General features: G+C 31.3%; 5 protein-coding genes across 6 annotated transcripts; 3 read left to right on the plus strand and 2 right to left on the minus strand.

The window, feature by feature from the left end:
- The first annotated feature begins 387 nt into the window (after positions 1-387).
- On the plus strand, positions 388-4,013 carry LOC130668440 (uncharacterized). The gene is made up of 14 exons (XM_057470741.1): positions 388-512; positions 1,094-1,249; positions 1,329-1,459; positions 1,530-1,590; positions 1,664-1,808; positions 1,880-1,959; positions 2,048-2,103; positions 2,190-2,275; positions 2,345-2,713; positions 2,779-2,941; positions 3,010-3,247; positions 3,319-3,510; positions 3,579-3,739; positions 3,810-4,013. Exons 2-14 carry the CDS (start codon positions 1,110-1,112, stop codon positions 3,881-3,883), a joined length of 1,896 nt encoding a protein of 631 aa, XP_057326724.1. The 5' UTR covers positions 388-512; positions 1,094-1,109; the 3' UTR covers positions 3,884-4,013.
- Positions 4,014-4,803: 790 nt separating this feature from the next.
- Positions 4,804-6,256, minus strand: LOC130669958 (GATA zinc finger domain-containing protein 8-like). The gene is made up of 4 exons (XM_057473133.1): positions 5,772-6,256; positions 5,364-5,690; positions 5,191-5,304; positions 4,804-5,057 (listed from the first exon to the last, which is right to left on the minus strand). Exons 1-4 carry the CDS (start codon positions 6,122-6,124, stop codon positions 4,826-4,828), a joined length of 1,026 nt encoding a protein of 341 aa, XP_057329116.1. The 5' UTR covers positions 6,125-6,256; the 3' UTR covers positions 4,804-4,825.
- A 128-nt stretch (positions 6,257-6,384) lies between these two features.
- LOC130676506 (lon protease homolog, mitochondrial) lies at positions 6,385-10,476 on the plus strand. Of its 2 annotated transcripts, none has more exons than XM_057482786.1 (6): positions 6,385-6,824; positions 6,908-7,138; positions 7,421-7,593; positions 7,716-8,071; positions 8,144-8,335; positions 8,415-10,476. In XM_057482786.1, exons 1-6 carry the CDS (start codon positions 6,574-6,576, stop codon positions 10,278-10,280), a joined length of 3,069 nt encoding a protein of 1,022 aa, XP_057338769.1. In that variant the 5' UTR covers positions 6,385-6,573; the 3' UTR covers positions 10,281-10,476. The 2 variants fall into 2 exon arrangements, with proteins under 2 accessions (XP_057338769.1, XP_057338777.1); XM_057482794.1 differs by having other exon boundaries at positions 7,767-8,071; positions 8,415-10,475.
- Positions 10,477-10,542: 66 nt separating this feature from the next.
- LOC130676572 (gonadal protein gdl) lies at positions 10,543-11,367 on the minus strand. The gene has a single exon (XM_057482901.1). The coding sequence runs from the start codon at positions 11,162-11,164 to the stop codon at positions 10,640-10,642; it is 525 nt and encodes a 174-aa protein (XP_057338884.1). The 5' UTR covers positions 11,165-11,367; the 3' UTR covers positions 10,543-10,639.
- A 167-nt stretch (positions 11,368-11,534) lies between these two features.
- Positions 11,535-12,778, plus strand: LOC130676536 (28S ribosomal protein S15, mitochondrial). The gene is made up of 4 exons (XM_057482845.1): positions 11,535-11,682; positions 11,759-12,028; positions 12,094-12,227; positions 12,308-12,778. The coding sequence occupies exons 2-4, from the start codon at positions 11,799-11,801 to the stop codon at positions 12,748-12,750; spliced, it is 807 nt and encodes a 268-aa protein (XP_057338828.1). The 5' UTR covers positions 11,535-11,682; positions 11,759-11,798; the 3' UTR covers positions 12,751-12,778.
- Positions 12,779-12,782: the final 4 nt, after the last annotated feature.

The following is a 12,782-nucleotide window of genomic DNA, read 5'->3' on the forward strand; positions in this document are numbered from 1 at the left end:
GGGTAAACTATACATATATAGTACACATAAATATCAGGTTTTTTAAAATAGTCGAGCTGCTAAAGAGCTAGATGTCGTTAGTGCGGACGGACTAAAAAAGAATCGAACGCGACCAATAAAAAACCCGGCAGCTAAAAATTTCAAGGAATTTTTTAAATTCTGTTCTATGATTTGTTGATTAAATATAACAGACATGACAATGCTCTATATATATATATGTGATAAGAAGAGTATTTTATTTATTAATTTAATTAATTGTTACTTTGTTAGAGAAAGTAAATTATTTAATTAATTTAAAAATTTAAATAAAAATTTTTTGAATAAATTTTACGGTTAATTTGACTGTTTAAAATTTTAAAAAATATTTTTATAGATTTTCGGGGGGAAGAAAGACGAGATTATTTTTTCTAGGAATTAGAAAACCGTTAAATTTTATTCGCATTAAAGACTTGTAACCCATTAGAAGCAAACGTCAGTCCGCGTTAAATTATAAATTCAAAATTTGGTAAAAGGTATTGATTATTAATAATATAATAATTATTATTATTAATTATTAATAATAAGTATTAATTTTCATTATTAATAAGTAAAACAATTTAATGAATTAATTGAGATAAAAAATAATGAAATTTAGATGAGTGTAGCAGACACCAGACAAATTTAACTTATAAATAATTTAAAAAATAAATTTATAAAAATACACTTATTAATTTTAAAATTTTTTTAAACCGCATTTTTAAAAAATTTAATTTTACTAATTATTTAGTCTACTTATTGATAATTTTAAATTTGTCTGATGTCTGCTACAATTTACATTCATAAATTTAGGAAGATATATTTTTTTTACTCCGTATTGATGATACTGAAGTCAGCAAACGTCAAATAATTTTTGAAATTAAAAAAAAATCATAAATTATAAAAAAAAAAAATATTTTGAAAAATTGCACTTGTAGATTTTTTTAGTTTTTTTTTTTGCAATTGATTTGGTGAAAAAAAATTCAAAAATTGTTGATTGTCTGCTAACTTCTGGATGATCCGTATTGGTTGGCTGGAAATTAATTATTAATAATTATATTTAAATTTTTAATTACAGAATAATAATTAAAAAAATGGATAGTGAGCTTCCGGAAGTATGTCTTACTTCACCCACATTGGAGAAATGCTGGTATGCTTATAAACTTAGCAAACAAAATTTAAAAAAAAAGTACAACAACCACCAAATTTCGGCTTATCAAGGATCCAAAACATGGTACAGTAATTTTATTAATAATTAATTCATTAATTATAAAAATTCATTTGCTTTTTTATAAGTCACATTTTTTTTACAGTAAAGAAATTAAGGAATTAATAAAAGCATTAAAAGACAAAAAAACTAAATGCAATTACACTATAGATGAATTAGAAATGCTGGCATTGGGAGGCACCAAAATAACACGTTATCGAAGCGAACTTTTGAACGGTACTTGCATTAAATTCTTATAAAATTATAATTAATATTTAATTATCGTATTTATTATTATTTTTTTTAGCCGACTTTGAGAAATTGCATAAAGATTGGGATGCGATGATGAAATTATACGATGATGAATCGTAAGCAAAACTTGATTTTTAATTAATTAAACTAAGACGTAGACAATTTAATAATTATTTAAATAATTAACAGTAATGATCAACTGCCTGGAGATGCACCTCTGCCAATTATTGATCTCCAAATACCTGACGTTGAACTCAATTTTCCTAAAGAGCTTCCAAAAGATGTCAATTTACTTTCGGACCACGATGATCCTTGTTGTTTGGCTGAAGCACTTGTTGGTTTTTATTATCAATTTTCACCAACAAAAAAAAATTAATTTATTTAAAATTCTATTAAAATTTTCAGATAATGGACGAAACAGCTGAACCAGGTTTTGGTATGATGACGGTTGAAGATTGGGACCTTTTTCTGGGAACAGATCCTGAGTAAGTAAATATTCAAGTAATTGCAATTCAAAAATTTAAATTACAGTATTTTATGTTAAACAAAAATAATTTTTTATTTATTTTTTAGATCGTCCAGTAACGTTATTCGTGATCTTCATATGTCATTTAATGAAGAGATCACTGGTAATTTAGCGTTCAATTTATTTAACTTTAATGAGGTTTTATATATCTGATTTATTTATTACGTACACGTAAATTTATTATTTCAGCACCTATTCAACTTCCAGATACTATACGCACTCCCACCAAGAGACCTAGCCAGATTAACGTTGAAACTCCATCCAAGCGCATACGTGTAAGATTTCATTATTTTATTTACTCATCAGTACTCTTTAAATTAATCATTAAAATTATTGATAAATAGAGAGCACTTGATCATTCATTTGGAGATGATCCATCGCCAGGAATAGCAGATATCGATGCTGCTGAAAGAGATCTGCAAGCTCCTGTTCTTGAGAGCATACCGCCAGTGCCTATGGACGTATCAGTAGAAATGGAACCTGAACCTGAACAAGAAGCTCCAGTTGCCTCCATCACAGAAGTCCCAGCTGATACTTTACCAACTCAAGAAACCGGAGATACTTTGGAGAATCTTCCCGGGCTGATCGTCGAGCTTAACGTTTCAACTTCCAAGTCTAAAAAACGCAAGAAGACCGGGTTGATCATCGATAAAGTTACCGAGATACCCGGTGATGTTATTAGAAACAGCCAACGAAATGATATTCATACTGTGGTAATTTTTTATTTCAACCAACAAATTATTTTTAATTAAAATAATTAATAAAACTCTTATCTCAGCCTTTTGAAGCTGTTAGAGCGAATCCAGGCCCTGCTCGTTTATCGGCTGATGATTTGTTTAATCAGCTTGCAACTCAAGGCTCCAGGAAATTCCGTTCTCTTGGGCGTCCTCTGATGGCTCATTTCCAACAGCTAAAGTTTGGAGTTCCTTCGAATGTCAGAGGTTAAATATTATTACCACAAAACCAATTATTCTCTCTTTGAATTTTTGTTAAATAATTATTTTTTTAGATGTTAATAGACGAGCATCAACTGAAAAGACCGCTGAATTAACTCCCGGCATTCGTCCCGGACCAAGTACTGTACAAAGTCAAAAAACAAATAAGGCCCCAGATAATATTGAGGTACCAGATCACGACCTTTCTCCTCAAAACCAGATAGCAGAGGAAACAATTGAGCCCATCGAACCACTTGTTGCAATTCCTTCCGACGATATTCACCCAGAACCTCCAGTTCCTGTCATCGACAAGTAATTTATCCATAAATTTTTTTTTATTTTAAACATAAAACAATAATTATTTACATCCTGGTTATTTAAAGTTCCAGTGAACTCCCGGTCATAAATACCGGAACTACTCTCGAAGCAGCCTTTGTTCATTTGACCACCGATGAAATCGATGACGAATCCAATGAATCATTGATGTCTGGACCTCCAGTTAGAAACAATCCATCGCAGTCAAGAGGACAATCTGACAATATTATCGACATTGAAAAAATTCCTGCTAACCAGAGGCAAATATTTTTATTAATTTAAGATTTAATATAAAATTTAAATTTAAAACTTAAATTTATTCTTGTAGATTGAGTCCATCTCCGTCATCTAGATGGACAAAAGCAAATTTGATGGCGCACATGGACATGCTTTTCTCTCAAGGTTATCAAGTTCTTCGCTTCGATGAATTAGTTTCCCCGGAGGATTTCAGCAAACAGGAGTACGTGAGATTGCACCACTACCTTCTCTGTAAGTTGATCAATTATTTTACTATGCACTAAAAAATCATTTGAATCATTTATTTTTTTTTATCTTATAGTTCTTGCATCTGAAAACAAAGTATCACTGGATCAAAATGATGATGACGAAATTATTTGGATCCAAAAAAAATGAAGCTTTATTTTATTTTTATTAATTATTTTATTTTAATTACTTTTATTACATTTATCTGTTTTATTTTTTTTACAAAATTTTTTAATCACATTTATAAGTCAATTGCACGAAAAAAATCAGTATTACTACAGTGCTAAAGTCAATTATTTTTATAATTATTTATAACGTCTCAGATTTATCTGAGACAATTTATAATTATTTTTTATTAGTTTATGAAATTTAAATTACAATTAATATTTAAAATTAAAAAAAAAAAGAAAAATTACATTGTTTAATTTAAAAAGGAATTTTATAATTTTAATGAATGTTTTATGTTTTATATTTTTATAAATAATCAATTTACAAATTTAAAAAAAAACTTGATATAAATTATCATAAAATTAAAAATGAAACAGAATTTTTATATTTTTTATAATAAATTACTTTATAAAAAAATTAAAATTCGTAACTTAACTGATGAATGTTTTATGTTTTATATTTTTGTAAATAATCAATTTACAAATTTAAAAAAAAACTTGAGATAAATTATCACAAAATTAAAAATGTAACAGAATTTTTATATTTTTTATAACAAATTACTTTATAACAAAATTAAAATTCGTAACTTAACTGATGAATGTTTTATGTTTTATATTTTTGTAAATAATCAATTTACAAATTAAAAAAAAAACTTGATATAAATTATCATAAAATAAAAAATGTAACAGAATTTTTTATATTTTTTATAACAAATTACTTTATAAAAAAATTAAAATTCGTAACTTAACTGATGAATGTTTTATGTTTTATATTTTTGTAAATAATCAATTTACAAATTAAAAAAAAACTTGAGATAAATTATCACAAAATTAAAAATGTAACAGAATTTTTATATTTTTTATAACAAATTACTTAAAATTAAAATTCTTAACTTAACTGCCTTGTATTTGAGTAATAAATAAATTATTTCTTAAATAAATAGTCCGGTAAATGTAATTTATTTGAGCCAACTGTTGAGTTTCGATTATTGGAATTTTTCTGACTGTTATTATTATTAATATTAAAAGATAAAGACTGAGAACAAGGAAGTGAACAAACTGATTGATTGTCTTTGTCCATAATTAATTTAGATGTACGGAATCGTGATAAATCCGATGACACGTGATCAGTTATCGCTCTTGACAACATCGATGGACTGAAAGAATTTATTTTATTTTAAAATTCAAAATATTTCATATCAAGTACGAAATTGCCAGCTCTTATCAGTCTCCAGGCCAATGCTGACCTGGAGACCGAGTAGTTTACCCGGGATATTAAAGAACTATTACCTGGTTATTTGGCTTGGTAAATTTATTGATCTTGAATTTTCCGTGAGGTTCATCATGAAATTATCCTTCTCAATATCTGAGAATGATATGTTTGGTTCAGACAAGAAACTGAAACTAAATTTAAATATAAATAATAAGAATAAATAAATAAATAATAAATTTAAATAACAAACCTGGATGTTGATGGTCCTGATAACTTTTGATATTCAGGAATAGGTGAAAAAAAATTAACATAACTATTATTCTTAATATTCATCTTTGGGTAATTATTTTTAGTTGAATAATTATCAGCTGAACTTTCATTAGATTTATCATCAGTAGCAGGCTGATGGCCAGGCAACGACCGTACATTTGAATCTCCTGAACAAGTTTTGTCATTTTCATAAACATTCTTTCGGGCATCTTTGAAGTTATTCATCAATTTAACGCAGTCATCATTAAATAATTTTTTAACTTTTTTGACAACTTTCTTCTGGTGAAACCTTTCAGTCAGCAGTCCTCTGAAACCCAGCAGTTTTACCATGAGAATTAAAAACGATAAATAAAAAATACAAAAATAAATAAATAATAAAATAACGCACTGAGCTTTGTCTCTTTCATAATTTAGCTTCAACTTTTCAAAAAATTCCTCTTCATTCTCAGCATTGCCCGCAGCTACATCGGCTCTGCTAGCAACCGCAGTCTTCTCTTTGTCTAATTTTATTTTTTTTCTACTGACTTCCTCTGATGAAATTATTTTATCACGATACATTTCACGAGATTTTTTTAAATTTTTAGTCATAACTGGTTTCTTATCAGGCATTTTAAACTTTTGTATATTTTCCACAGGAGTAAAAAATTTACTTGCCACCAATTTTTCCTTATTACGTTTTTTTATTTTATGTAAATTTTCCTTTACATTAAAAATTTTATCGAAATTTTTATCCATTCTCATCAACCCAAAATTCAAACACTTTTCACTTTAATTCAATTAATCATTAATTACAACAATGAAAACAAAAATTTTAATTCATTGTAATCACAAAAGTAATAATTTTTAAAAAAACTACTGCCTCTAGCGGGTAATTTAAAAAAAATTTCAAATTCCCCGCCAGAGCCTCTAGCGGGAAAATTCAAAATGATTTAAATGTAGAATTTAAGGTTATGTAATAATTATTTATAAAATAAATTCAGTTTATTTTACACCTTTATTTTTTTTTATTCAGTGATTTAGTGCTCAGGATCATGCTCTTGATATCAATTTATAATCACTAACCTAGAGATAAATTATTGAAGAAAAACAACTAAAAGTAAAAAAAGTCGCGACGTAATTAATAAACTGTTGAAAAAAAAACTATTCAAACTTGATCAATTGTTGAAAAAAAAAAAATAAATAAATAAATCATGCGTTTGTTAATAAAGTCAATAAACTCTCAACTTCTGCCGGTATTTCGTCAGCGCATAACTTTAAATAGAACGTATTCAAATTTATCAATAATAAAAAAACCTGGAGCTGCAGCTCGAAGAAACGTAAATTGGCTGGAGGTTAAAAGTAAAACTGAAGGAACTTTTATCAGTAATTACAAAAGAATAAGATGTATGACAGTTCTTCGTGAGTTTTCGACCAAGAAACCAGCTGATGATGATCCTCCTCTGTAATTTATTATTTAGACAGTTAATTATTTAAATAAATTAATTAATTGATGATGATGGATTATGATGATTTATATTTTTACAGTGAAGTAGAAGCTGAACCAACGGTCGAAGGATACCCGGCAACGTTACCAGCAACAGTTGTCGTACCTGAAGTCTGGCCGCACGTTCCAGTGATAGCGATAAGTCGCCATCCAGTATTTCCGCGTTTTATAAAACTTATTGAGTTGACTAATCCGATATTAATAGACTTGATACGCCGTAAAGTCAAATTAAATCAACCATACGTTGGAATATTTTTAAAGAAAAATGAAGAGTAATTATTTTTATCAAATTAAATATATATTTATTTAATGATACTGAAGTTAGCAGACATCTAATAATTTTTTTATTTTTTTTTGGACGATAAACCAGAAGAAAAAAAATATTTTAAAAAATTGCACCTGTAGTTTTTTAAATTTTCTACATATGCATATTTTTAGTTTTTTTTTTTCTCTAAATTTAATTGTTAAAAAAAAAAAATCAAGAAATTTTGAATTTTCTGCTAACTTCAGGATCATTTTATTTACTTACTAGTTAATTAATTTAATTATTTTAGAAATGAATCAGAGATTGTAAATAGTATAGATGATGTGTATCCTATCGGTACGTTTGCTCAGATCCATGAAATCCAAGATCTGGGTGATAAATTACGTCTGGTGATAATGTCACATCGTAGAATTAAAATAGTCAGCCAGATGATCGAAGACATCAGTGAAAAACCAGCCCAAGGTACTTTTAAATATTTAAAATAAATTTTTTATTATTTAGGAAGATAAATATTACGGACTAGTTTTAATTCCTGGAGATGTAACTTTCATATTTTTATTATATATATATTTTAAATGATTCAGATATGAAACTGACGTTTCCACTATTTAATACATCAATTAACGTCTCCGTAGACGAGCCGGTTGCTGACTCAAAACGTTCAAGACGTTTTGTGAGGAGCAAAAGAAATGATCCGAAAAGTGACGAGCCTGCTCGGGAAATATCTCAAGTTGAACAAGACAACGTAGCTGCCGAAACTGATACCAAAGTTCCAGCTACTCCTGTTCCTACTCCAGTTACTCCCAGTGCTGAGGTTGAAGCTGCGGTTGAAGCAACTCCAGTCCAAGCGGTTCCGATTGACGGATCTCCGCAGCCACTTTTGATGGCTGAAGTTGTCAATGTCACTCATGAAAAGTTCCGTCAAACAGAAGAAATTAAAGTATTTATTCATACTTTTATATTTTGGTAGTTTGCTAATTCGTTACGATCAATTTTTAATTTTTTTTTCTAGGCACTGACGCAAGAAATAATAAAAACAATTCGCGATATAATTAGCATGAATCCGATATATCGGGAATCGTTGAACCAAATGCTGCATCAAGGAACGCGTGTTGTTGATAATCCGGTTTATTTAAGTGACTTGGGAGCAGCACTAACTGGAGCTGAAGCTAAAGAATTGCAGGAAGTTCTTGAAGAATTAGATGTAATTAATTCATTCATTCATTCATTCATTCATTAATTGATTGATTAGTTTAATGGCTAATGTTTTTTTTTTTTGCTAGATTTCCAAACGACTGCGGTTGTCTTTGGCCCTTTTGAAAAAAGAGTACGAACTGAGTAAGCTCCAACAAAAAATAGGCCGCGAGGTTGAAGAAAAAGTAAAGCAGCAGCACCGCAAGTACATTCTACATGAGCAACTGAAAGTGATTAAAAAAGAACTGGGTCTTGAGAAAGACGACAAGGATGCGATTGAAGAAAAATATAGAGAGCGGATCCGCCAGAAAGTCGTTCCCAAACCGGTGATGGATGTCATCGAAGAGGAATTGACCAAATTGAGTTTCCTAGAGAATCACAGCAGCGAGTTCAATGTTACGCGTAATTATTTAGACTGGCTGACATCCTTGCCGTGGGGTGTCACCAGCCCGGAGAACTTGAAGATCCAGGAAGCTTCGGATATTCTCGAAGAAGATCATTATGGAATGGAGGACATTAAGAAACGTATTTTGGAGTTTATTGCCGTGAGTCAGCTGAAGGGAACGACGCAGGGTAAAATTTTGTGTTTCCACGGCCCTCCGGGTGTAGGAAAGACTTCGATCGCGCGGTCGATAGCTCGGGCGTTGAACCGCGAGTATTTCAGGTTCAGCGTCGGTGGGATGACTGACGTGGCGGAAATAAAAGGACACAGACGTACTTATGTGGGCGCAATGCCTGGCAAAATAATTCAGTGTCTCAAGAAAACTAAAACTGAAAATCCTCTGGTGCTTATTGACGAAGTCGACAAAATCGGGAAAGGCTACCAAGGAGATCCAGCTTCAGCGTTACTGGAGATGTTGGATCCAGAGCAGAACGCAAATTTCCTTGATCATTACTTAGATGTTCCGGTTGATCTGTCAAAAGTTTTGTTTATTTGCACCGCGAATATAACGGACACTATTCCTGAGCCACTGAGAGATCGTATGGAGATGATTGACATGTCTGGTTATGTTGCTGAAGAAAAACTAGCTATTGCTAAACAATATTTGATACCCCAGGCTATGAAAGACTCGGGACTCACTGCCGAGCAAATAGATATAGAGGAATCAGCTTTGTCGACTCTTATCAAAGCTTACTGCCGCGAATCAGGAGTCAGGAATCTTCAGAAGCACATCGAGAAGGTGTCAAGAAAGGTTGCGTTTAAAGTTGTCAAGCAGGAAGCTGAACACATTGATGTCACTAAAGATAATTTAAGTGACTTTGTGGGCAAACCCGTTTTCACACACGACAGGATGTATGACATCACACCGCCTGGTGTCATAATGGGTCTAGCTTGGACTGCAATGGGCGGGTCGACTCTATTTATCGAGACATCCATCAGCAAACCCTTCACTGCCAAAAAATACGAAGGCTCTCTAGAACTGACCGGACACCTCGGGGACGTGATGAAAGAATCGGTCAGAATTGCTTTGACAGTCGCCCGCAACTTTGTTAAAAAAATAGACCAAGAAAATACAATCTTATACGACGCGCACCTGCATCTCCATGTACCTGAAGGTGCCACTCCCAAGGATGGGCCCAGCGCTGGAGTGACCATTGCCACGGCTCTGATTTCCCTCGCCCGAGGACAGCCCATCAGACAGGACGTAGCGATGACAGGGGAGTTGAGTCTCATGGGCAAAGTGTTGCCCGTTGGTGGAATCAAGGAGAAGACAATCGCGGCCAAGAGAGCCGGAGTCAAGTGCATAATTCTACCGGAGGAAAACAAAAAAGACTTTGATGATCTTGCCAAGTACATTACCGACGGACTAGAAGTACATTTTGCCAGCACCTATCAAGATGTCTACAAAGTTTGCTTCGATGACAGCCAGCAGTTTAATCCAGTGAAAGACTCAACGGGAATCGATTATCATGTGACGCCTCAAGCTGCCTCCATTCATGGAAAAAATGCGTAGTGACTATTTTTTTAATAAAGACTCTAACAATTATATTTTTAAACAAACGTTGATGCAATTTATCAGATTTTTAAGTAAATTATTAATTATTTAGATTAAAAATATAGAGATTGTATACATTCCTATGAGTAATTACGGTCTAAATTAATTTCCGGTTGATAACAAATAAAATAAGAGCTTGATGACGAATTGCATCTTAAAATTATTTTGTAAATATGTTTAAATAAATAAATAATATAATTATTGATAAATAAGTCTGCTGTACATGGTTTATTTTTTAATTATCAAAATAAAAAAAAACAATAGTTTTATTGTTAAAATTGCATTAATTAATTAATTAATTAGTAATTAAATAAATATCATCTGGGAATTTCCATTTTACTTAAGCGTATGATAAAGTCGCAGAGTCTCATTTGCACTTGGATTTCTGCAGGATTATTCGTTACGTAAAAACCAGGAACGCCGGCCTTCTCTAAGATACTCTGCTGGTCGGCGACTTTCTGGTCCAGCTGCATGACCAGTCTCATGTCTGTTGCCTTCAAATCCTTCTTCTGCTTCTCATCGAGCGCAATTTTCGCCGCTAGTTTCTCCTCCTCGGTGTTCAACCCGGCTAGCGCCTCTTGCATCTGGATCTTCTGCTGGTTTAGCAGCTGGAGCCGCTGCTGAAACAAATGCTTTTCGGTGACGTGCTGGATCTCCATTAGCCCTTTCACTATTTCGAATATCGTGTCGTTTAGTAGAGAGTTTGCTAGTCCGGATAGCAATTCGTAGGGCAGACGCATTTGATACTTTGACGGCAATGCACCAGCCATGTTTTGCAATTGTTCTACCAGGAAATATAATTTACGTTGGAGATCTTCTGGGCTTGGATCCGTTGATTCCATTTTATTTTATTATTTTTTATACTGACAGCTTTTTATTTATTTTTAAAACTTTCACTTTAATTTCTAAATTTCCATTATCAGTTATCAGTATTTCCACATTTTTATTAATTTAAAAAAATTTTAATTGTCAAAATTAAATTTATTGTCATTTTTAATAATTTTATTTATTAAACTCTGAGTTATTTTCGAGGTTATGGAAATGGCGGCAAAAAATTTGAAATTTTATAAAAAAAATTTTTTTTTAAATCAATAATTTTTTTTTTAATGTCAATAAAAATTTTATTAAATAAAAAAAATGATAATTTAATTTCGCGGGAAATTTGAAAATCTATTTTATAATTTACTAATTAATAATAATTTTAAAATGTCTATTGTCAAGAGTGGGGGTAAGAATCATGTCTGCCATCTTCCAGCGCCATTTTTCTTCGTGAATTATTATGGTTATATATTTATAACCATAACAAAGTTAAATAAATATATTTAAAAATTAAAAAAAAATTATTAAAAATAAAACCTTGGTAAGTAAAGTGTAAAATTAATTTATTAACACAAATTATCACTGCAGAGGTTAAACGTTGACTTTTTATTTTTCAGAGTCCAAGTTGTTGATTGTTAATAAATTAAATATAAAATAATGAGCATGCTATGGAATAGCATTAAACCTGTGAGCAATTTAATTAAAAATGTACCAAAAGTACCGGCGAGATTTAAAGTGACATTTAAATCAGACTTAAAAATAACTTGGACCCGGCCCGAAAAAGTACCCAGTACTGATCCATCTAAAAGTTGTGATCTTGGATTGGACCACAAAACCAAAGGGACTGAGTACTCTCGGTGGTTCAGTCAGTCCAAAGAATTACAAAAGTATGTTTTAATTAAATGAACTAATTAATTAATTGTACATTTAAATAATAATTAATTTTTTTTAGTGCCGATGAAATAGTGAAAAAATTATGTACACTTGATTATTTACCGATGAAAATGACTGAAGAAGTTAATCGCGAAAAAACGATAGCGCTCGTCAAAAGACATGAATTAGACCGTGGGTCCATGGAAGTTCAAAGTAAATTTTATATTTAATAATTAATTAATTAATTAAACAAGCAACCAGCCCACTGATGAATTCATTTATTTATTTTTTAGTTGCTGCAATGACCAGCGAAATACTTTACCTCCAGGAATACCTGACCCGGTTTCCTCGCAACAGAGTAACCAAACACTTTTTAAAAGAACTGATAGACAAACGGCGAAAGTGCTTGGGCAGGTTACGGAAGTGGGATTACCGTCGATTCGAGTGGCTTCTGGAGAAAATGAATCTGTTGTTCAAACCTCACCCGCCTCTGTACCACCGGGTCGAGCGAAAAGCCTCGATGCGTAAATTGACGGCCACTCACTGTGATAAAATAGTCCAAGAAAAAATTACAAACTATCGAAAAGAACTCGAAGCTCAGCAGAAAATATTTTTCAAAGAGAAAGCCGAAAAACTTGCGTTCATTCGCTCTGAAGAAATAGCTTGCGGACTGCCTCCTAGTGTTACTGAAGAAGAAATAGCTGCTGCGCGTGAGAAAGCAAAACAATTTGAATAAATATATATAATAAAATTTTAAAAATACATTTT

This window comes from Microplitis mediator, chromosome 1, assembly GCF_029852145.1.
Source record: "Microplitis mediator isolate UGA2020A chromosome 1, iyMicMedi2.1, whole genome shotgun sequence".
NCBI classification, from domain to species: Eukaryota; Metazoa; Arthropoda; class Insecta; order Hymenoptera; family Braconidae; genus Microplitis; species Microplitis mediator.

Bases quoted from the DNA above. Each gene is read 5' to 3' on its own strand.
- LOC130668440 (XM_057470741.1), top strand. From the start codon at position 1,110: ATGGATAGTGAGCTTCCGGAAGTATGTCTTACTTCACCCACATTGGAG. The intron at 1,591-1,663 runs GTAAGCAAAACT...AATAATTAACAG, and splicing joins AAATTATACGATGATGAATC to TAATGATCAACTGCCTGGAG. The intron at 2,942-3,009 runs GTTAAATATTAT...TTATTTTTTTAG, and splicing joins AGTTCCTTCGAATGTCAGAG to ATGTTAATAGACGAGCATCA.
- LOC130669958 (XM_057473133.1), bottom strand. From the start codon at position 6,124: ATGAGAATGGATAAAAATTTCGATAAAATTTTTAATGTAAAGGAAAAT. The intron at 5,305-5,363 runs GTTTGTTATTTA...ATTTAAATTTAG, and splicing joins TCAGGACCATCAACATCCAG to TTTCAGTTTCTTGTCTGAAC. The intron at 5,058-5,190 runs GTAATAGTTCTT...AAATTCTTTCAG, and splicing joins TTACCAAGCCAAATAACCAG to TCCATCGATGTTGTCAAGAG.
- LOC130676506 (XM_057482786.1), top strand. From the start codon at position 6,574: ATGCGTTTGTTAATAAAGTCAATAAACTCTCAACTTCTGCCGGTATTT. The intron at 6,825-6,907 runs GTAATTTATTAT...ATATTTTTACAG, and splicing joins GCTGATGATGATCCTCCTCT to TGAAGTAGAAGCTGAACCAA. The intron at 7,139-7,420 runs GTAATTATTTTT...TAATTATTTTAG, and splicing joins TTTTTAAAGAAAAATGAAGA to AAATGAATCAGAGATTGTAA.
- LOC130676572 (XM_057482901.1), bottom strand. From the start codon at position 11,164: ATGGAATCAACGGATCCAAGCCCAGAAGATCTCCAACGTAAATTATAT.
- LOC130676536 (XM_057482845.1), top strand. From the start codon at position 11,799: ATGAGCATGCTATGGAATAGCATTAAACCTGTGAGCAATTTAATTAAA. The intron at 12,029-12,093 runs GTATGTTTTAAT...AATTTTTTTTAG, and splicing joins CAGTCCAAAGAATTACAAAA to TGCCGATGAAATAGTGAAAA. The intron at 12,228-12,307 runs GTAAATTTTATA...TTTATTTTTTAG, and splicing joins TGGGTCCATGGAAGTTCAAA to TTGCTGCAATGACCAGCGAA.